Here is a 22,314-nt window from a genome sequence, read left to right on the forward strand (position 1 = left end):
AGGCGTCTCTAAGGCGTCTTTTCTCTAGACTAAATAAACCCAGTTTATCTAACCTTTCTTGGTAAGTGAGACCTTCCATCCCACGTATCAATTTTGTTGCTCGTCTCTGCACCTGCTCTAAAACTGCAATATCTTTTTTGTAATGTGGTGCCCAGAACTGAATTCCATATTCCAGATGTGGCCTTACTAGAGAGTTAAACAGGGCTGGCAATATTATGCTAGCATCTCGAGTTTTTATTTCCCTTTTAATGCATCCCAAAATTTTGTTAGCTTTAGCTACAGCGGCTTGGCATTGAGTATGATTAATTAACTTGTTGTCAATGAGTACTCCTAAGTCCTTCTCCAAGTTTGATGTCCCCAACTGTATCCCATTTATTTTGTATGGTGCTAGACCATTAGTATGTCCAAAATGCATGACTTTACATTTGTCAACATTGAATTTCATCTGCCATGTATGTGCCCATATAGCCATCCTATCCAGATCCTGTTGCAATATGACACTATCTTCCTGAGAGTTGATGATTCTGCACAATTTTGTATCATCTGCAAAAATAGCAACATTGCTCACTACTGCATCTACTAGGTCATTAATAAATAAATTGAAGAGCACTGGACCCAGAACAGACCCCTGTGGGACCCCACTGCTAACAGTCTCCCATTTTGAGTACGATCCATTGACCACAACTCTTTTTTTTCTGTCCATTAGCCAGTTCCCTATCCATGCACACAGACTCTTCCCCAGTCCTTGCATCCTCAACTTTTGCACCAGACTTTTGTGGGGAACAGTGTCGAAGGCCTTTGCAAAGTCTAAGTATATCACATCTACAGCATTCCCAATATCCATATTAGCATTCACTACCTCATAAAAGCTGAGCATGTTAGTCAAACAGGACCTGTCTTTAGTAAACCCATGTTGATGCTGAGAAATAAGATTATTTTCTACTATGAAGTCATGTATAGTATCTCTTAGTAACCCCTCAAATAGTTTGCATACAACTGATGTTAAGCGTACAGGTCTATAATTTCCTGGATCTGATTTTTTGCCCTTCTTAAATAATGGGAAAACGTGGGCTGTACGCCAATCCACTGGGACTCTGCCAGTTGCAAGAGAGTCACAAAAGATAAGATAAAGGGGTTTATCTATAACTGAACTTAATTCCCTTAGGACCCGAGGATGCATGCCATCCGGGCCAGGTGCCTTGTCTATTTTTAATTTATTTAGTCTTGCCTTCACTTCTTCCTGAGTTAAGTATTTAACCACTTGAGGACCCACCCTTTACCCCCCTTTAAGGACCAGCGTTATTTTTTGTGATCTGTGCTGGGTGGGCTCTGCAGCCCCCAGCACAGATCATGTTTCATGCAGAGCGATCAGATCGCCCCCCTTTTTTCCCCCCTATGGGGATGATGTGCAGGGGGGGTCTGATCGCTCTGGTGGGCAGGCATGTTGAGGGGGGCAACTCAAAGCCCCCCTCCGCGGCGAAATTCCCCCCTCCCTCTCCTACCTGCTCATCCCCAGTGATCGGGGCTGCACAGGACGCTATCCGTCCTGTGTAGCCAGTGACAGGCCGTCCCCTGTCACATGGCGGCGATCCCCGGCCGCTGATTGGCCGGGGATCGCCGATCTGCCTTACGGCGCTGCTGCGCAGCAGCGCCGTACAATGTAAACAAAGGAGACAAAGGTCTCCTACGTGTACATTTAGTCTGCGAGCCGCAATCAGCGGCTCGCAGGCTATTCATGGAGACCCGCTCCGTGATCTAACAGGAAACGGCCGCTCGCGCGAGCGGCCTTTCCTGATTAATTAGGGAGGCACCTGGCGACGCACAGTTGCGTCGCTGGTCCTCCAGCTACCACTTTGCCGCCGCACGGTATGAGTGTGCGGTCAGCAAGTGGTTAATATTACAGTTAGAAGATTGAGACTCTTCCGCCTCTGTAGTTTGCAACAGTGCTGTTTCTTTTGTGAAGACAGAAGCAAAGAAAGCATTTAATAACTCTGCCTTACATGACATTTAACAGTAAAAAAATTACAGAGAAAGGAACTGGAAAACTACACGACATACAAGTCTTTGCCAAATGGCAGACATTTCTCCTCCCGTTAAAGTGTAACTGTTGGGCATAAAAATAAAGAATAGTTTTTTGATTTTATCTGGTAAACAAGTAATAAGGATGCCAACCAGGCAATCCAAAAGTTAAAATCACTCTTACCTTTCTTGTTGATAAATGATCATTCCCCAGTTTACCTAAGTTATCTGGTACACACAAAATTTGGTACACAAAAAGGAATTTGCAGGGCATGCTGGGTTGTCCTTTTTTGCTTCTCTATTTCCCTCAAAGTGGACCCAAATTAAAAAATACAAGATTTCAGAAATAAAATCTATTTCCAACTTATAATAATAGCAGCCTTTTTTCAGCTGCATGATGACAAATATAAAATATTTTACATTTATTGGAGGAACCCCTCCCTTCCTTTCATATTGCCGGGACAGAATCCGGCAGACTGCAAGGGTTTTTCACCTTCCTCTGGATAAAACAGGGATATGTGAGGGAGCAGGCTTGTGTTGTACTTTTAATTAATATAAAACACTGCGCCACAGTTCCAGAATTGTCATAAAAAAAAAGTTAATTGTTCACCAGTCCCTGGGATCGCTGCAGAAAGTCCAATTTAGGATGTTAGAATACAAAGAAACTGCTGCGCTCTCCAGACCTAAAACAAAATCAGACTCCACATAGGGTAATAACGTTCAGGATATGCAGAGGTTTCCACATAAAGTGACAATATGCAAATTTCAGCAGAAGCCCGTGCATGAATAGAACCTCCGTGCTGGTGATCTCACTCAGTGCCAATCCCAAGAGAATATATGCCAAAAGGCTCACCAGATGCTGACCACCTCTGCTTGCAGGTGGATACAACGCTTAGGTTAGCTGTCAATCAATGCCACAAATCTGGTCATAAAAAAAATCTTCTTTTAATCCGATAAAATTATCTCAATAAAAACATAGAAAAAGATACATAGCGTAATCCTATACAGTTAGCCTCTGGACGCATATAAAATTGCACTTACGCGTCCCGGAGTTTGTTCAGCCTATATCAATCCTTGCCGATGCCCATCTGCTGGGTTTACGCAATAGAAGGTGGACTTCCGCGGTGTTCCGCTCCTGGTCCTCCCCTCAGCCGCAGGGTCTATCACTCGTTCGTGCTAGCAGCTCTCGACTGGCCGGTGCGCTCTCTTCCTGGTGCACGTCCAGAGGCTAACTGTATAGGATTATGCTATGTATCTTTTTCTATGTTTTTATTGAGATAATTTTATCGGATTAAAAGAAGATTTATATGACCAGATCTGTGGCATTGATTGACAGCTAACCTAAGCGTTGTATCCATCTGCAAGCAGAGGTGGTCAGCATCTGGTGAGCCTTTTGGCATATATTCTCTTGGGATTGGCACTGAGTGAGATCACCAGCACGGAGGTTCTATTCATGCACGGGCTTCTGCTGAAATTTGCATATTGTCACTTTATGTGGAAACATCTGCATATCCTGAACGTTATTACCCTATGTGGAGTCTGATTTTGTTTCAGGTCTGGAGAGCGCAGCAGTTTCTTTGTATTGTGTTCTACTTTGTTCTCTGGTTGAACTCGATGGACGTATGTCTTTTGTAAACCCAAATAACTAAGTAACTATGTAAGACTGGTGGAGGAGATGAAAACAAAAAACACAGGTTGCTACTGATGATGTCACAGGGAAGGTGATCCCAGCTTGTATGAGATTTCACAGACGACGCCCCTGTGAGGGAGGGTAGCTGATGACAAACACACTCATGATCTAAAACCTCCTACTAAGCTCAGAAGTAATGGCTGCCAGCTTTATAACCCTAGTTATGAAAAGAGTAGGGTGAAAAGCATGCACTGAAATGCTCATAGGCTTGAAGGAGTGTTTATCTTTGTAGGTGTCAGAGTGGTGCAACTAAATATTTTGAATTAAAAAAATGTTTGGTTTGAGTCCGCTTTAACTAATGCAGCCTGATTGGCTGAAGCCTCTTTCCCTCCTGTTTTCCACTCCCACACCTCTGTTCCTCTCTGATTGGCCAATATTTCTCATGCTGAGCCAATGCACTTTCTATAGTGAAGGGCAGGCAAATCAGGCAGAGGAGAGTAAGGGAGGAAATTACATCAAGTCCATCACTACCTCCCATTTGAAACTTTTTTTTTTTTAGAGTATTTTATTCTTCCTGGCTCTGTTTTCATCTGCTATTTGGATGCAAGTTATTCTACCACTAATATTTATGGATTTTGGGATGAATCTGGGATACCCAGCGGATCCTATGTGAGCACAATTAGAACACGGAGAGTCAATTTGCTGGAAATTACACCAAGGTAGCTTACTGCGCTGTCACTTAGCCATCATATTGATCAGACAAAATTTTACCAGCCAGTGGATAAGGCTTTAGATTTTGGTGGACAAATCAGCAAAATGTGAAAGTCGGCTAGTAGTTCTAGTGTGTTAAAGGGCTTCCATATACAGCAAAAGATGAATCACATCACCAGGATTCCCCAATGTAAACCCATCACCAGGATTCCCCAATGTAAACCCACAATGATAGGTAGAGAAGATAGGAGAGCAGAATTTCAACTATTAATGACAACAGGGATGTGTTATATGCCCTGAACTCACCATTCTTGCATATAATAGTTTCCTATAGGAAACCCCAGGCAGTATTCAAATATAAAATTATTTGTTATGGTTTAAACACTGGAAGTTTAAAATTTCACTTCCTCTTTAAAGTTTTGGAGATTCTGATTATCCTATATAATAAAACCCGTGTCTCTGCATCCTCCTTTGTCCCCGTGTCCGTGCTTCCAGACCTGAGTGTTTGTGGTCTGTGAACCTCATTGCATTGTGGGAAATAAAAGCTCATTCCAACTGCCAAGCAAGCAACCTCTCCCTGTGTGACTGGACAGCGGTGGAGGACGGGTGAACGGGACAAGTCTAAGCGAGTTGCGGGAGGAAGGGAGGTAGCGGCCGTGGCCTAGCGCCCGTTTTTTAAACAGGCGGGCCTTTTCACTAGTTAATTTATAAAGCACCAATATATTCCAAGACAGGTTTCAGCAAAGGGGAAACTGGCCAAACTGTCATCCATAAGCCAATGTTGATAGTGCTAAAGTAAACCCCACAAAGTCATGCTTACCTATCAAAAGCTATGTTCCTTTATGGTTCCTCCATCTCTGGGTCTTTCAACCCCCCATTCCAGTTGACCACATGAAATCAGAGGATTGCAGCGGGTGAAGACGGGGGCCACTGAAGGCCCCCTGAAGTCATCTAAGTGATGCAACTTGACTATGGTAAGGACTACAGAAAGACAATAAGAGGCTAATAATCTTAAACGGATGCAAATATGCACAGACTCATGATTACACACGACTTCATAAAGCAGTGCTGGCGCTCCGTCTTTTTGCATAGGCATGGTCATACCCGCGCAGTATGGTCGTGCTTAAAAATAAAGAGGAGGGCAATCGTGATCAAAAATCCAATTTTTTGATGTCAGATTTCTTTTGGTGGTCTGCATGTGGCAACGCTGGAAGCCAGGAGGGACGTGGTAAGCCTTCTTCTTACGGTATTTTTAATTATTTATTTAATTCGGGTACACATTAGGTGTGAATGAAAGCAGGGCATTGTGCACAGTTAAGAGTTTGAGGCCTGAGTTAAGTTCCAAAAACATGCATTTAATTCCTACCGTGTATAATTGAACGATTAATCCCCACTGGAGTCAGAGACCTTTATAATGATTTTGCACACGACGACATCTGTGAACACAGACTGAGCTGTGTTTGTGTGCTCAGATCACAGTGTACCGAGAAGCCCTGCACTGTCCTGCCAGAACCTCTCCACATTTGTAGTCAACAGAGTAAAACACCTAAAGTTCACAAGGAACAAGACCTTTATGCCTTTACGCATCACCTCCTATTTCAGCTGCCCCGAAACACCTACACAATCTTGTAATTTTAAGCTAACCGTTACGCAAATAAACTGGCTGATCTGGCAGATCACATAATTCTAATGCTGGGAATACACGGGTCGTCCCTGCGGCTCGATTAGCCGCCGGCTCGACACCCGTTGCGTCCCCGCCGCCATCCGGATCGATTCCCGCTCGTCCCCGCGGGCGCTCCTCATCTTCCGCTCGATTCCCCGCTTTTGTCCGTCAGCGAGGATCGGGCGGGGTCATTGGACCTGTCGGAAATTATCAATCGAGCCATCAGTGGCTCAATTGATAAGGAATAATCGCGCCGTGTATGCCCAGCATCAGAGAGCGAGAGCAAGCTTTTTTTCAATTTAGAGTGTGTATGTGTCTATTTACAATTAAACTACCGTATGAATGAACACTATTTATTTTCTAAACAGTACGGAAAAGGCATTGGTGAACATGCAGGTAAATACAGAAGCTCAGACACAGCAGTGCCAAGCACGGAAACATTCTCCTCCCTGTTGGAGCAATGTTTGGGAGAAATGACTGCAGTGCACAATCATTACATACAGTCTGAGCACTTACCCTTTATCAGCAGATGCAGCCATCTGGTCCATCAGCTGCTTGCAATCATTGCCTAAAATAGATTCCAATATCCACAACTCATTTATTAAGCTCTCATTGATTCATATAAATCAGCATCTTAAAAACATTTAACCACCTTCTACAGTCATCAGCTGTTGCCTCGCACAGTATTCATATAACAATCTGACATTGTCATTTCTCTAAAGTGTTAGTGTACATTGTTTAAAGTGAACAAATGCTGTAAAAAGCACAAAGCCTATGGTTTAAAGGACATCTACAATTGTTGTTTTTTTTTTAACCACTACCTCCCACTAAATCTAATAAGGCCATCTCGCTAGTGACTGTCAATAAGATGCAAAACATGCATCTTGCATTCACATTTCATGTAAATATAATGCGACCTGGACCAATAAAAAATTGGCAGGAAGTTATTCTGATCTGGTCCAATTTCAAGCTGCATATAATGTAGATGTACATGCATGCCACTAGAGGTCCCTGTTCTGTGTGTCAGTCTATAAATCTTCATGTCTAATGCTGGGTACACACTTTTTTTTTTTACAAGATTTTCTGGCCGATTTACTGTCAGATCGATTATTTCCAACATGTTCGATTTGCTTTCCAAGCATTTTTCGATCGATTTCCGTTAACGGTAATAGGAAATCGATCGGAAAATGCTCGGAAATCGATCGGAAAGCAAATCGAACATGTTGGAAATAATCGATCTGACAGTAAATCGGTATATATGTATACCCAGCATAAGGATATAAAAGAAAGCCTTTATATATGTGCCCTGCTCCTGCGTGTTTTTTTTTTATTTTTTCCACTTTCAGATGTCTTGCCCGGCAGTGGATTACATAGTTACATAGTTATTTTGGTTGAAAAAAGACATACGTCCATCGAGTTCAACCAGTATAAAGTTGAAGTGTGTAATAGGAGAGGGTGGCTCTTCCTATTGGACTTCTCCTCAATACCGAACATCTCATATGTTTTACTGAATGCTCTAATCTTTGTGAAGTGACATTTATTGAGGTATTTATACTCTTATAATATCTCGTCTGAACTACTGTAACATACGTCTTTGTGGACTACCTTCTAACAGACTGGCCCCACTCCAGTCGGTACTGAACTCAGCTGCTCGCCTCATCTATCTTTCTTCTCGATCTTCACTGGCTACCAATTAACCAGACCTACAAAGATCTCCACAATCTCTCTCCCCGGTACATATCCTCACTAATTTCCAGATACCAACCCAATAGCAATCTCAGATCTGCACATGATCGTCTGTTGTCCTCTTCTAAAATTACTTCCTCACATTCACAAGATTTTGCACGCACTTCACCCCTCCTCTGGAATGCCCTCCCCCAACACATCTGTCACTCGCCAACCTTTGTTACCTTTAAACGCTCTCTAATGCTGGGCATACACGGCACGTTTATGTGCCGGAATCGAGCCATCAACGGCTCAATTGATAGGAAGAATCTGAGCCGTGTATGCCCAGCATTCAAACTCATTTGTTCCAACAAGCATATGCGCTACCTTAGGTCACCTCCCTTTGTCCTAAGACCAAATTGCACTCCTACTAGGTATCCTAAAACACACTGCCTCTATACATTTGCTGTATACTACCCCTCCTCTCGTTTCTCCCCATTCTCTTTAGATTGTAAGCTCGCAAGGGCAGGGCTCTTTCCCCCTTTTGTGTCTTAAAAATGATTTTATTTATCGTTATTTTTATCACTGTCATTACCAATTCTGTATTTTGCATAATTTTTTTATTGTGTCACTAATTATGTATCTTGTATATTGGTGTACACCATTGTCTGTATTATGCACCCCATGTTCATTTCTTACTTTGTACAGCGCCACGGAATATGTTGGCGCTTTATAAATCAATAATAAAATAATAGTATTTACCGCACAAGTTAACTAACCTCACTAGTCGGTAATTTGACTTTTCAATGCAGTAACAGCCTAAGTGAAATAGCATTTGACAAGATGTTCGGTAAAATCTGCTGTGTTCTTTTACCGCACATGGTAATGATTAGTTAATTAAGCTCATGGGTGAAATGAGGGGATTAACCGTGAGGGAAGCAAAACAAACAGATCCAATACTGACATTTTTGAGTATACCCATCACTTGATTATCATAATTTCAGCGAGGTGGAAGATTGGCACAAAGGCCTCATGTTAATGGAAGAATTTGGAACTATAACTAAAAGCTACATTTCACTGGCTGCACTACTCTACATTAGAGAGACATTCAGCCTACATCGTTTTTTTTTTTTGTTTGTTTTTTTTGAGTCCACCAGTTTTTTAATACAGCACTTTATGCCCAGCTGACATATCTGGGCAAAAAGTGCACATTATAGTCCATTTTCTTGGTCTCTAAAGCTGCTGGTCACTTACTTTGTTTGGTTGGAGGTGTGGTCTCTGGTGGAGGTGACGATACTGGGACTTTTTTCACTGGAGAATTTTCAGGACTTGAATCCAAATGCAGTCTAAACCCCTATCAACCCAAAAGTAACAAATAAATATTTTTAAATTATGCCATTTTAAGTGCAATGGAAGTCACCAAAACCAGGAGGAGAACCATTGCTCCACTGAAGTAAGTTACCAATAAGCATAAGTTCACATACACATTGAAAAATAGGTTTCTGGAATCCACCGTATGCTTGGTGGACACCAAGCCAAATAAATTGTACCAGTCAAAAACTATGTTATACTATCCTACAACCTGGTGAAAAGATCAATGTTAACCCCTTAAGGTAGTCATTACACAGTATGTGCTATTATTGTGACTGTACACATAGCACATCAGACTCCTTAGGCTTTTGCAGCAAAAACCTTAAAACATAGAAACCTAACATTAAAACTGTGTTTACGGTTATCCTAGATGCATGTTTAAAGTGGACCCAAACTAAAAATACAAGATTTCAGAAATAAAATCTATTTTCTAAATTATAATAATAAATAGTAGCCTTTTTTCAGCTGCATGATGACAAATATAAAATATTTTACATTTATTGGAGAAACCCCTCCCTTCCTTTCAAATTGCCGGGATTTTTCCGGCAAACTGGTGGAGTAGATGGTGTCCGGCAATGGAGGAATTGCTAATGGCTGCCCCCAGTATAACCCTAGCTATGAAAAGAGAAGGGTGAAAAGCATGCACTGAAATGATCATAGGTTTGAAGGAGTGTTTATTTATCTTTGTATGTGTCAGAGTGGTGCAACTAAATATTTTTAAGTAAAAAAATGTTTGGTTTGGGTCCGCTTTAAATGGCATTAAACCTTGCAATTCTATGTTTATTAACAAAGGAAATAAAGCTTGATATGTTTTATTCGACAAATACAAGTACCTATGGATAAACAGATAGAAAAATACATTACGGCTCCATTCACAAGAATGTTTTAGAAGCAGCTTAATCCTCTAGGCATTCAATATTTTTTAACTCATTTGGGACTGCATGGCTCTGGTGGACCACAGCCTTCTTTTCTTTGTGATCACTGGGAAGCCCCCACCACATACCTATATGTTTGGCGTCATGCTGACGCGCTTTACGACGGGGAATGCGGAAGAAGAGGACGCTTTGCCCGAGGACGACTGGCAGTCGTCCAAAAACGAAACTTAGCCGCAGAGGGAGACCGGAGGGCACCGAAGGACCGGCGCGGGCACAGGACGGCTGCAGGAGGCTTGGGAAAGCCCCCAGGTAAGTGAATTTTTTCCCCCCGCCAGTTAAGGTTCCCTTTAAGTGGTAAACCACCCTAAAGGCTGTGCATTTGTGGTGCCTGAGAGGTTTCCGCATTCATTTCAATGCAGACAGAAAACCGACAACGCACTGAAAAAGACAAAATGTATACAGCAAATACAGCTTGTCTCTCATTAATTTAAGTTACTGCAGTTACCATGGAAATTCTAATGTTTAATGGAAATGATAAATATTACTATTAGCACTGCATTTTCAAATGTAAAAAAAAAAAAAAAAAAAAAGTGCAAACTATGGGTGGGCCATTTATATGCATACACCTTAATAGAATGGGAATGGTTGGTGATATCAACTTCCTGTTTGTGGCACATTCGTATATGTGAGGTGGGAAACTTTTCAAAATGGGTGGTGACCATGGTGGCCATTTTGAATTCAACTTTTTGTTTTTTCAATAGGAAGAGGGTCATGCGACACATCAAACTTATTGGGAATTTCACAAGAAAAACTATTGTGTGCTTGGTTTTAACATAACTTTATTCTTTCATGAGTTATTTACAAGTTTCTGACCACTTATAAAAGGTGTTCAATGTGCTGCCCATTGTGTTAGATTGTCAATGCAACCCTCTTTTCCCACTCTTCACACACTGATAGCAACACCGCAGGGGAAATGCTAGCACAGACTTCCAGTATCCGTAGTTTCAGGTGCTGCACATCTCGTATCTTCACAGCATAGACAATTGCCTTCAGATGACCCCAAAGATAAAAAGTCTAAAGGTGGGTACACACATCAGATAAAAGTCTTCGGAAAATTAAAGATCACAGACCAATTTTACCCCCTTCCTTGTAGTATGAGAGCATGCTCTACACAGTCTATTCTATTGAGCTGAACTCATCATGAGATAAAATTCTTTGTAAGATGCTGTACACATGCAACAGATCAATATCTGCAAAAGATCCGTTCCTGCTAAATGCATTTCTAGTCTAGGATATCTGCAGTTCTCATACACACATTGTGTAATGGACAATCATTTGCAGATCAGATCCACCAGGATGAATCTTTGGGTCTGCAGATAATTGTCTGATCTGCAGATGAATATCCGTTAAACAAGGTGTGTATGAGATCTGCAGATACTTTAGACTATAAATGAATTTTGCAGAAACAGATTTTTTGCAGGAACTGATCTTTTGCAGATACTGATCTGTTGCACCACCACATTATGGGCGTCAGGTCAGAGCATTCCTAGATCAACAGTTTCCTGGAAAGTGGATTGGCCGTCGTGGGCCAGTTGAATGGCCCCCAAGGTCTTCCGATCTGACCCCTTTAGACTTTTATCTTTGGGGTCATCTGAAGGCAATTGTCTATGCTGTGAAGAAACGAGATGTGCAGCACCTGAAACTACGGATACTGGAAGCCTGTGCTAGCATTTCTCCTGCAGTGTTGCTATCAGTGTGTGAAGAGTGGGAGAAAAGGGTTGCATTGACAACCTTACACAATGGGCAGCACATTTTATAAGTGGTCAGGAACTTGTAAATATCTCATGAAAGAATAAAGTTACGTTAAAACCAAGCACACAATAGTTTTTCTTGTGAAATTCCCAATAAGTTTGATGTGTCACACTTGTGTCACACTGTCTTCCTACTGAAAAAACAAAAGTTGAATTCAAAATGTCCGACTTCAAAATTGCCACCATGGTCACAACCCATTTTGAAAAGTTTCCCCCATCACATATACTAATGTGCCACAAACAGGAAGTTAATATCACCAACCAGTCCCCTTTTTATTAACGATTTCAGCCGCCCGGATGTGATGATCACGTCCAGGCGGCTGCTCTGCTGCAGAGGCGCGCAATCACGGGCGCCCGTGTCCCCGTGCTGTCCCTTGGTAGCCCTGGGATCACTGATCTAAGTTGCCAGCAGAAAAACTGACGGTTTATAATCAGAGACCGCAGTTTTTCTAAAAAAAAAAAAAATAATATAAATATATATAAATAATATATATATGCCCGTCGTATATATATACCCGTCGTCCTTGTGCTTCCGGTAAGCGAGAAGCACAAGGAAGAAAAAAAAACTCAAGGTGGCCATCTTGTGGCCAAATAGTAAAACTACATCTACATACATTTTCATGCCAATTTACACATATACCATGAAAAGTAACTGTTTATTTCTCAACACCAAAAAATTACCTAAATAAAAATGTAAACAAAAGATTACAAAAAAAAATACCGTATATACTCGCATACAAGCCGAATTTTTGACCCCCAAAATGGGGGTCAAAAGTTGGGGGGTCGGCTTGTATGCGAGTCTTCCCTGGTGGTCTAGTGGTGGGTGGGTGGGTGGTCCGCGCCCGGCTCCCCCCTCCCCGCTCCCCCCCCCGGCCGCCGCTGCTAATACCTGTTTAGGCAGCGGCCGCTTCCTAATCCGCGTTCCTCTTCTTAAGTGTCTTCTCAGAGTATCACAGCAGCGCGCCCGGCGCTGCTGCTGTGACGATGCAGGGGGCAGGAAAGAGCGGTTCCCTTGGCAACGGCGATACAGATCGCCGCTATAGGGAGCCGCGCTCTTTCCTGCACTCTACATCGTCACAGCAGCAGCGCCGGGCGCGCTGCTGTGATACTCTGAGAAGAAACTTAAGAAGAGGAACGCGGATTAGGAAGCGGCCGCTTCCTAAACAGGTAATAGCAGCAGCGGGGGGCGGGGGGGGCGGAGCACTACCTACCTATGCTGGGCACTAAACTGGGCACTATACTGGCTAAACTGGGCACTATACTGGCTAAACTGGGCACTATACTAGCTAAACTGGGCACTATACTAGCTAAACTGGGCACTATACTAGCTAAACTGGGCACTATACTGGCTAAACTGGGCACTATACTGGCTAAACTGGGCACTATACTGGCTAAACTGGGCACTATACTAGCTAAACTGGGCACTATACTGGCTAAACTGGGCACTTTACTAGCTAAACTGGGCACTATACTGGCTAAACTGGGCACTATACTGGCTAAACTGGGCACTATACTGGCTAAACTGGGCACTATACTAGCTAAACTGGGCACTATACTGGCTAAACTGGGCACTTTACTAGCTAAACTGGGCACTATACTGGCTAAACTGGGCACTATACTGGCTAAACTGGGCACTATACTAGCTAAACTGGGCACTATACTGGCTAAACTGGGCACTATACTGGCTAAACTGGGCACTATACTGGCTAAACTGGGCACTATACTAGCTAAACTGGGCACTATACTGGCTAAACTGGGCACTTTACTAGCTAAACTGGGCACTATACTGGCTAAACTGGGCACTATACTGGCTAAACTGGGCACTATACTGGCTAAACTGGGCACTATACTAGCTAAACTGGGCACTATACTGGCTAAACTTGGCACTATACTAACTAAACTGGGCACTTTACTAGCCATACTGGGGCACTATACTAGCTAAACTGGGCACTATACTAGCTAAACTGAGGCACTACCTACCCATACTGGGCGCTATACTGGCTATACTGGGCACTATACTGGCAATACTGGGCACTTTACTAGCTATACTGGACACTACCTACCTATACTGGGCACTATACTAGCTATACTGGGACACACTGGGGGGCTGCACCAATCCAGCATTTCCTACCCCCGGCTTATATGGGGGTCAATCATTTTTCCCTGTTTTTTCAGGGAAAAGTTGGGGGGTCGGCTTATATGCGGGTCGGCTTATATGCGAGTATATACGGTAAATAAAAACACAAGTAGTTACCTAAGGGCCTGAACTTTTTAAATATGCGAAGGGTGTATACTATGAACATTTTTTAAATTATAAGCTTGTAAATAGTGATGGACACAAAACTTAAACGCACTTATTTCCAAATAAAATATTGGCACCATACATTGTGATAGGGACAAAATTTAAATGGTGTAATAACCAAGACAAATGGGCAAATAAAATACATAGGTTTTATTTATGGTAGCATGTATTATTTTAAAGCTATAATGGCTGAAAACTGAGAAATAATGATTTTTTTCCATTTTTTCTTAATATTCCTGTTAAAATGCATTTATAAAAAAATAAATTGTGATAAGTAGTGATAAAGTTATTAGTGAATGAATGGGAGGTGGAAATTGTTCTGATGCATAAGGTGAAAAATTCCCACGGGCTCAGGTGTATCTATAAAAATGGCCCACCCTGTATTTCTATGCGCCACCCTTGACCAAGCATCTCACAACCACCTTTAGGCATATTTTCTACTGTAGTGCTGAGAAATGTACCGTATTTTTCGCCATATAAGACGCACTTTTTCTCCCCCAAAGATAGGGAGAAAAAGTCCCTGCGTCTTATACGGCAAAGGCAGGGAATCCCCGACTTACGAACGACTGCCGATACAGAACCGCTGTCCCGCCGACACGTCGGGGATTCCCTGCCTTCCAGTGCCTGCTCCCCCGTGCCTGCCTTTTTCCCGCGTCTCCTGCCCCCCCCCCCCCCCGGGTAGTGTCAATAGCGGCAACTTACCTTTAACATGCTCCCGCGCCGATCCCAGATCATTGCGCTGCCCCCCGCTACCGTACTCTGCCTCCCCCTTGTGCATCTGGCCCCCCTGGGTATTGGAATAAGTAGTGGCAGCTTACCTCCGCAATGTGCCCGCGATGATGGTAGACATCCGTCTTCCCGGCACTTCACGCTCTAGTGACTGGCTTGAACTGATGACGCACAGTTCAAGCCAGTCACTAGAGCGCGAAGTGCTGGGAAGACTGATGTCTGCAGTCATCGCAGGCACATTGCGGAGGTAAGCTGCCACTACTTATTCCAATACCCGGGGAAGGGGGGGGGGGAGCCAGATACGCAAGGGGGAGGCAGAGTATGCTAGCGGGGGGCAGTGCAATGATCTGGGATCGGCACGGGAGCATGTTAAAGGTAAGTTGGCGCTATTGACACTACCCGGGGGGCTAGGAGCACACGAGGACACATGGGGGGCACAGAAGGCGACATGGTGGGCAAATGAGGGCACACAGAAGGACACACGGGGGGCGCAGAAGGCGACATGGTGGGCAAATGAGGGCACACAGAAGGACACATTGGGGGCCACAGGAGGACATATGGAGGGCACAGAAGCACACATGAGGGGGCACAGGACGACACATAGGGGGGCACATGAGGACACACAAGACACATGGGGCACAGAAGGACACATTGGGGCTACAGGAGGACATATGGAGGGCACAGAAGCACACATCCCCCATGAGGACACAGGACACACTGGGGGCACATGAGGACACACGGGGGGCACAGGAGGATACATGGGGGCACATGAGCACACAGAGGACACATGGGGCACAGGAGGATACATGGGGGCACATGAGCACACAGAGGACACATGGGGCACAGAAGGACACATGGGGGCACAGGAGGACACGAGGACACATGGGGCGCACATGAGGACACACAGGAGGACACATGAGGGCACACAGGACACATGGGGATATGGGGGGCACAGAAGCACACATGACGACACACAGAAGGACATGTACAAGACGCTCCTGGAATATGGATGCACCAGGTTCAGTATTTTTTCCCCCGATTTTTGCCCTCCAAACTTGGGTGCGTCTTATATTCCGGAGGGTCTTAAAAAACGGTAAATAAATACGGTAGTTATCCCTCTACTCTTCCTTCTAAGTGTCTCCAGCTCCTCTAGCTGCAGTCTTGCTAACAGAAAGAAGAACAAGGTCGAGCAGAGAAGTGGTGGTCCCTCAATGGCTAAATTAAGTGTGCATGACCAAGGGACGAAACATCTTTGTTCCAAGGGACGAACACATTTAAGCAATCTGACTCTGGACAGTAACCCCAAAAAAGTTTTAAGTGGATTAATGCTGTAATATAAGAAACTCCAATTAGAATTGGAATATGCAAGGCTTAGTTAGCAGTAAAACCTATCAAGAACACAATTCAACAGTATTACAATAATTTTTGGCTAGATTACCTCATCAAGTGCTTCTTCATGGTCATGCACTAAATGATTTTCTAGTAGGCCATTCTCTGTAGGCGTCTTCGCCACTGTATCTTTGTTTTTTAAAGTCAGTGTAGTATTTTTAGACACGGCAGGTTGGCTTGGTTTAGTAGGCGTTGCCAATGCAGTAATGGATTTGCTGTTCACAGGCTTGTGGCTGTCAGATGCTAACTGTCGAATTGTAGAGCCTTTTGTTTTAATCGCTTCAAGACTGGGAAGAACAGCTCGTTTGACTAAATTGTGTTCAGAAAAACTTTTCTTTAATTTGATTTTCTTCCACTTGGAATTTTTTGTTCCTGGACTTGTTCTTTGCTCTAGCTTACATTTGATTTGCAGAGGCTTTCTACTAGGAAAAAATCGTTTGGATTGGTTGGCTGGACTTCTTTCAGCAGGAGGGGGAGACATATCTTGGTCTTGTGCTTTTGGATGTTCTTCAACTTGTTCTTCAATTGTTGGAGAACCTGGCCTTTCTTTTATAACTTCTACTGTATCAGACTCTATTTCCCCAGCTATCTCATTACACAAATCCAAAATGCTAACTCTTTTTGTTTTTTGGTCATCTTCAGAAGGCATTACCTTATTCTTGGATTCTGACTGGACTATTTTCGGCTTTTTTGCTTTATTTTTAGCTGTCCCATCTGCAGGTTTTGTGCTGTTTCTCTTACGTTTTAATGTTACTTGAGATGGTGTGTTTCCAACAATTTTGCCTTTTTTTGGTATTTTTCCATTACATGAGTTCAATGCTTGTTTAGAATCACATTTTGAAGAGGACACATTGCCAACTGTAACATCTTTCGCTAGAGGAATATGAGAGACAACAGACTCAGTCAGTCCTTTCTTTGCTCCACTAAGAAAACAACTTTCCTTTGTGTCTTCTAAACAGGTCTCAGTTTTAAGTTGGGAATTTTTATGAGCTGATGATTTTGGACGCCCTCTCGTAGGTTTGCTTTTAAGTCTTTTTTCAGACTGTTCAGGGTTTGCAGACTGCTGTGTAGCTGGTTGGAGTGGCTTGTTCCTAGTCTTTTGTGCACTAGCTTTTGCAGAAGCATGTACTTGCTTGTCCCCTTTTGGCTTGTGTTTCAATTCTGGCTGTTTATCAGTGACCTTAGCTTGTGCTTGCTTTGCCTTGGGTCCCAATTTTGAATCTTTACCAGTAGCTTGAACTACTGCTCGACTTTCCTTGGGGTCAAAGTTAGATTTTTTATCACATGTCCTGGCTGGTGCTTTTTTAGATTTTGATTTTTCAGCAGCACCCTTAACTTGTGCTTGCTTTGTATTAGAATTACATTTTGATTTCTTATCAGTCGTTTTAACTAGAGTTCGTTTTGCCCTGGGTTTTAATTTTATCTGTTTCGCACCAACTTTAACTAGTGTTTGCTTTGCTTTGGGTTCCAATTTTGATCTGTTATCGGTACCCTTAGCTGGTGCTTGTTTTGCCTTGGGTGCTAGTTTTGCTTGTTTACCAGTAGTCTTAGATGGTGCTTGCTTAGACTTGCGTACTGGTTTTGATTGTTTAGCAGCAGCAGCAGCTTTAACTGGTGTTTTCTTCTTTGGGTTGGAACCCACTTGCTTTTGCTGCAAATCATCCTTCTTTGTTTTGTTCTGCGAAGATTTGCTTTGAGTGCTATTCTTAGCATTTTTCTTTAGACCTGCAGCCTTTATACTGGTTTTCTTTTTTGTGTTGACGTTCTTTCTCACACTTTGAACAGTTTTTACCTGTTTCACAGCAGGACTTTTGCTGGACTTGGAAGGCTTTTGGATACCCTTTTTTGTTGTAGTCCCCTCTTTGGCTAAACGTACACTTTTCCCCTTGGTAGGCACATTTTTTGCAGCACTATTTTTGGTAGCTTTTAAAATTGTACTTTTCTTTCGAACAGCTTCCTGTTTAGATAATTCTGAGTTCTTTATGGCTTTTTTTGCAATTGCTTTTGGTGTTATTTTTTTTTGTGTTGAAGGTGGAAGTTTTCGGGCTGTGCCTGTAACAGCATTTTTCTTTGTAGATGCAGAAGACTGGCTTTCACTTTTATTAATTTTCTGAGGTTTTGGATTGTTTTCTGGCAAAGAGGCCCTCCTTTTCCGTGATGTCATCACTGAAAGAGAGAAGTCTATTTTATTGAAAGTATTGATGCAATCTTTTTAAGAACATCTAAAACCTAATAGCAGACAGATGGCAGCTGAATAATACAACACAACACCAGGGATAGACAAATTCTAACAATCTGATTGCCAGTTCACAAATCTTTTGATACAGAAAAAATATTACTGCTACATAATGTTTAATAATTAAAGTTTTCGAAAGAATTTTTTCATTTTGATATGCAACCAGCATGATTCGCTAGAATCGCCTTGTTAGAAAGTGCAAATATTGCTCCTTTGCAACTATGGCAACAGTGCATTGTTCGCTGTATAGGACCACATATTCCCAATAGGTGCACAGAGCAGGAAGGAAAATCTCAAATCCCCAAAATACCTAGAATTACCAAGGAATGCATTTCATCCATATGCGGAAGATGTATGTTTAAAAGCATTCCAAATCATTCCATATCTCTTAACCCCTTCCCGACCGCCTAACGCCGATAGGCGTCGGGAAGGTGGATCCCCCAGGACCGCCTAATGCTGATCAGCGTCAAGTCCTGGGGGAGGAGATTAGCGGGGATCAGTCTGCCAGCGGCGATCGTCGCTAGCAGACTGAAAAGAAATGTCCGTTTCTTTTAGTTGTACAGCGCTGCAATCTAACACAGCGCTGAACTGGGGACAGGCCTGTCACTTGGCTATCCCCTGGAGGACAAAGAAAAAGGATCGCTCTTATAGGCTGATGCCTATTAGAGACGAACCTGCTGATTGATTGTCGGGGGAGGGTGAAAAAAAAAATTACACAAATTTATAAAAGAACAAGTAAATTAAACAAAGAATGCTGCATGCAACAGCGATCAGAGCCCACCAACAGAAAGCTCTGTGGTGGGCAGAAAAGGAGGTACGATTCATTTGGGTGCTAAGTTGTATGGCTCTGCAGTAAGCTGTAAAAGGACACTTGAGGTGTAAAAAAACAAACAAACAAAAAAAAACTAATGAAACAAACAATTGTATCTATTCTCATTCTCCTAAAATGACTAAGATATTCCACAGTTTCATTTTTTATTTAAATCTACTTTTTACTGTCTTATTGTTTTTGCTCAATGACACATTTTTTGAAGTATGCCAGAGCTAAAATCTATGAACTATTGACCTTTTTATCTCTTTCCTACTCTCAAAAGCCATTTTCTGCTAGGAAAGTGTTTTATAATTGTAATTTCTTATCAGTGAGGGTCACCCTGTAGTCTGACAGGATCGGCCACTTACATACCTGATGTTAACGCTTTCAGGCAGAACACAGCATAGTTATGTGTGTGCTAGGCACTGTAGATTCTCATATCTATCTCATCATGTCACCTCAGGTATCGTTTCAAGCTGCAGAGCCTGGTCACTAGAGGGGTGTAAGCCTGTGGTCCTCAACTGGTTAATTATCATTACTTCTCAAGTGCCAACTCACATCACGTGCCTCAAACAGACAAAATGTTCACCTCACGGTAAGGTGCCTAGCTACTTGTGACTCGGTCACCTACCCATGTGATGTGGCCCCAAGTGTACACTAAGCTTTGCATAAAATCCTTGAAAAGCATGTATTTTATCCTGGAGGGAATTTCGTTTCTCCCAATTGGAGTTCCACTGTAAAGAGAAGGAGAAAAAAAGCAATTGTTACCCACCTATTATGCTGACCTGTTGGTTTCAGTAGTCTGAGCTCCACATATGCATTAAGCATGTAGCCTGTAAAGTCCAAACATCTCATCTGCATATTTTTGATGTGTTAGGCTGGGATCACACTTCAATCAATGGGATGTTTCACACTTGAATATGATTTTCGCATGCAGGGAAAAAAAAAACGTACTTCTTGGAACATTCCCACTGACAGTCGTTGGCTACTGTGGAGCAATGCACTTTTAAAAACACAAATGTGCATAGCGTGCAAAAAATCGTTTGCTGAAAGATATACCCATATTCCGCACAGACAAGTGTGGTCCCAGCCTTAGTGATTCACAAACTAAAAAGAACCCGAGGTAAGAGGGATATGGAGGCTGCCATATTGATTTCCTTTTAAACAATGGCAGTTGCCCGACAGCCCTGCTGATCTCTTTGGCTGCAGTAGAATATGAATCAATGCAGTGGATCTGCAGGACAGCCAGGCAGCTTGCATTGTTTAAAAGGAAATAAACTTGTCACTCTGCATATGTCTCTCAGCTCGGGTTCCCTTTAGCCTTCAGCTTCATTGGCAGGCAAGCAGTATTTGTAAAAAGAAAGCACGTCATATAACCACCTGTGGAGGTTTTTGCAGAATATAAATCACCTGACAACATAAGGGATCACACAAACCTGGTCTAACCAGGCCTGTGGAGTCAGACTCCAAGCAATTACTGGGTACGTGGAATCAGATGTTAATATGCGGGGGGGGGGGTCTAGAATTTAATGAATCATGAGAACGAGGCTTTAATGTTACAAAAAAAAAAAAAAAAAAAAATCACAGAAAAGCAACGCTCAAGACTTTGTGCACACTATACACACACATGAAAAACCAGGGCTGTGGAGTCGGAGCAATTTTGAGTACCTGGAGTTGAAGGTTTCATAAACGGAGGAGTCGGAGTCTGATGATTTTGGTACCGACTCCACAGCCCTGGTAAATATTAGACTATGGAGTCTGAGCCATTTTGTGTACCCGGAGTCCGAGTTGGTGGTTTCATAAACTGAGGAGTCGGATGATTTTTGTACAGACTCCACAGCCCTGTGAAAAACTGATGAGCGCAGTGTCCATTTTTATGTCCGTTTTTTGTGTCTGCTTTCAAGGCAACTACACTGCAATACAGTGCAGACAACTGCCACAAAATTGCATGTTGTAGGAATTGTACCACTGAAATTCATTGGATACATTTTCATTGGGTTAAACGGATGAGAAATTGTGAACAAAAACTGATACAACTGAATAGTGAACATGGAGCTTACACCTAGGGCAGAGTACAGAGAAAAACATGTGACATTACTTTGTATGGTTCTGATCCAGTTCTATAACATGCCTGAGGAAGAAAGTTAAAAAGTTTTGAAAGCTTGCAAAGAAATCTTGCACAGTAAGGCCTCGTTCACATTACACGCGTTGCCGTCCCTATTTCAGCAACGCATGCAGGAGGACGACACGCACGAACATCAGAAGTGCATAGACTGCACTGGCTGATGTTCACACTGCATGCGTTGCGGACCAGTGCGGTGAGTGAACGCATGCTGCACGCATTTTTTGGCAATATGCTCGGCTGACCCATTCACTACAGTGAATGGGATCAGCCACGCAACACATGTAAATGCAGATGGTGTGCGATCGTATGTGTTGCGTTCTGATTGCATGCCCATCTCCGTATGATGATGTGAACGAAGCCTCTTTCATTAAGAAAACCTGTACTGAAAATTTAAAGTCAAAATAAACATACACAGGTCATACTTACCTCTGGTGTAGTCTACTCAATCTCTTTCTCCTCTCCTGTGTCCCATTTGTCCACTGTGATCAATGGAATTCTCCATCCTCCATTTTGAAAATGGCCATTACCCCAAAACAGCTTTCTGGTCAGCACACTGTTAAACTGTAACATCGCCCACTTGAGCCATTGGGATACATGGACATTACCTGGCACATCAGTTGTCCTCTCAGCTATAACTGACAGCAACTGATATATTTCAGTTCTGACAAAATGTCAGAACTGGAAGGGATTGTTGTCAGAAGAAAATGGTGAGCTTCTGAGAGGAACTGATGGCAAGGTAACTATGTAATGGTCATTTGAAGTTACCTCATGTGTTTATCTTAACCTCCCTGGCGGTAGGCCCGAGCTGAGCTCGGGATATGCCGCGCAGGAGGATTTCTCAGGCTCTGTTGGGGCGATTCGCCCCATTTAAAGTGCTGTGCACGCAGCCAGCACTTTGCTAGCCGCGCGCACAGCTCGATCGCCGGCGCTCTGCGGCGATCGCCCGCACGCAGCGGCGGAAGAGGGCCCCCCCCCAC

The 22,314-nt window shown here is 43.0% G+C and overlaps 1 protein-coding gene across 2 annotated transcripts in view; it reads right to left on the bottom strand.

The window, feature by feature from the left end:
- Positions 1 to 22,314, bottom strand: part of ESCO1 (establishment of sister chromatid cohesion N-acetyltransferase 1) — a 46,447-nt gene that overhangs the window by 16,074 nt on the left and 8,059 nt on the right. Inside the window, exons 2-5 of one of the 2 annotated variants that reach the window (XM_068237241.1) lie at positions 19,844 to 19,946; positions 16,215 to 18,331; positions 8,943 to 9,042; positions 6,540 to 6,591 (exon numbers count right to left, since the gene is read on the bottom strand). In XM_068237241.1, coding sequence (XP_068093342.1) covers positions 6,540 to 6,591; positions 8,943 to 9,042; positions 16,215 to 18,331; positions 19,844 to 19,847 — 2,273 coding nt within the window. In that variant the 5' untranslated portion in view covers positions 19,848 to 19,946. The remainder of the gene's footprint in view (positions 1 to 6,539; positions 6,592 to 8,942; positions 9,043 to 16,214; positions 18,332 to 19,843; positions 19,947 to 22,314) is intronic. The other variant, XM_068237242.1, reaches the window with a different exon arrangement.

The sequence above is a fragment of the Hyperolius riggenbachi genome, chromosome 5, assembly GCF_040937935.1.
Source record: "Hyperolius riggenbachi isolate aHypRig1 chromosome 5, aHypRig1.pri, whole genome shotgun sequence".
In the NCBI taxonomy this organism is placed as follows: Eukaryota; Metazoa; Chordata; class Amphibia; order Anura; family Hyperoliidae; genus Hyperolius; species Hyperolius riggenbachi.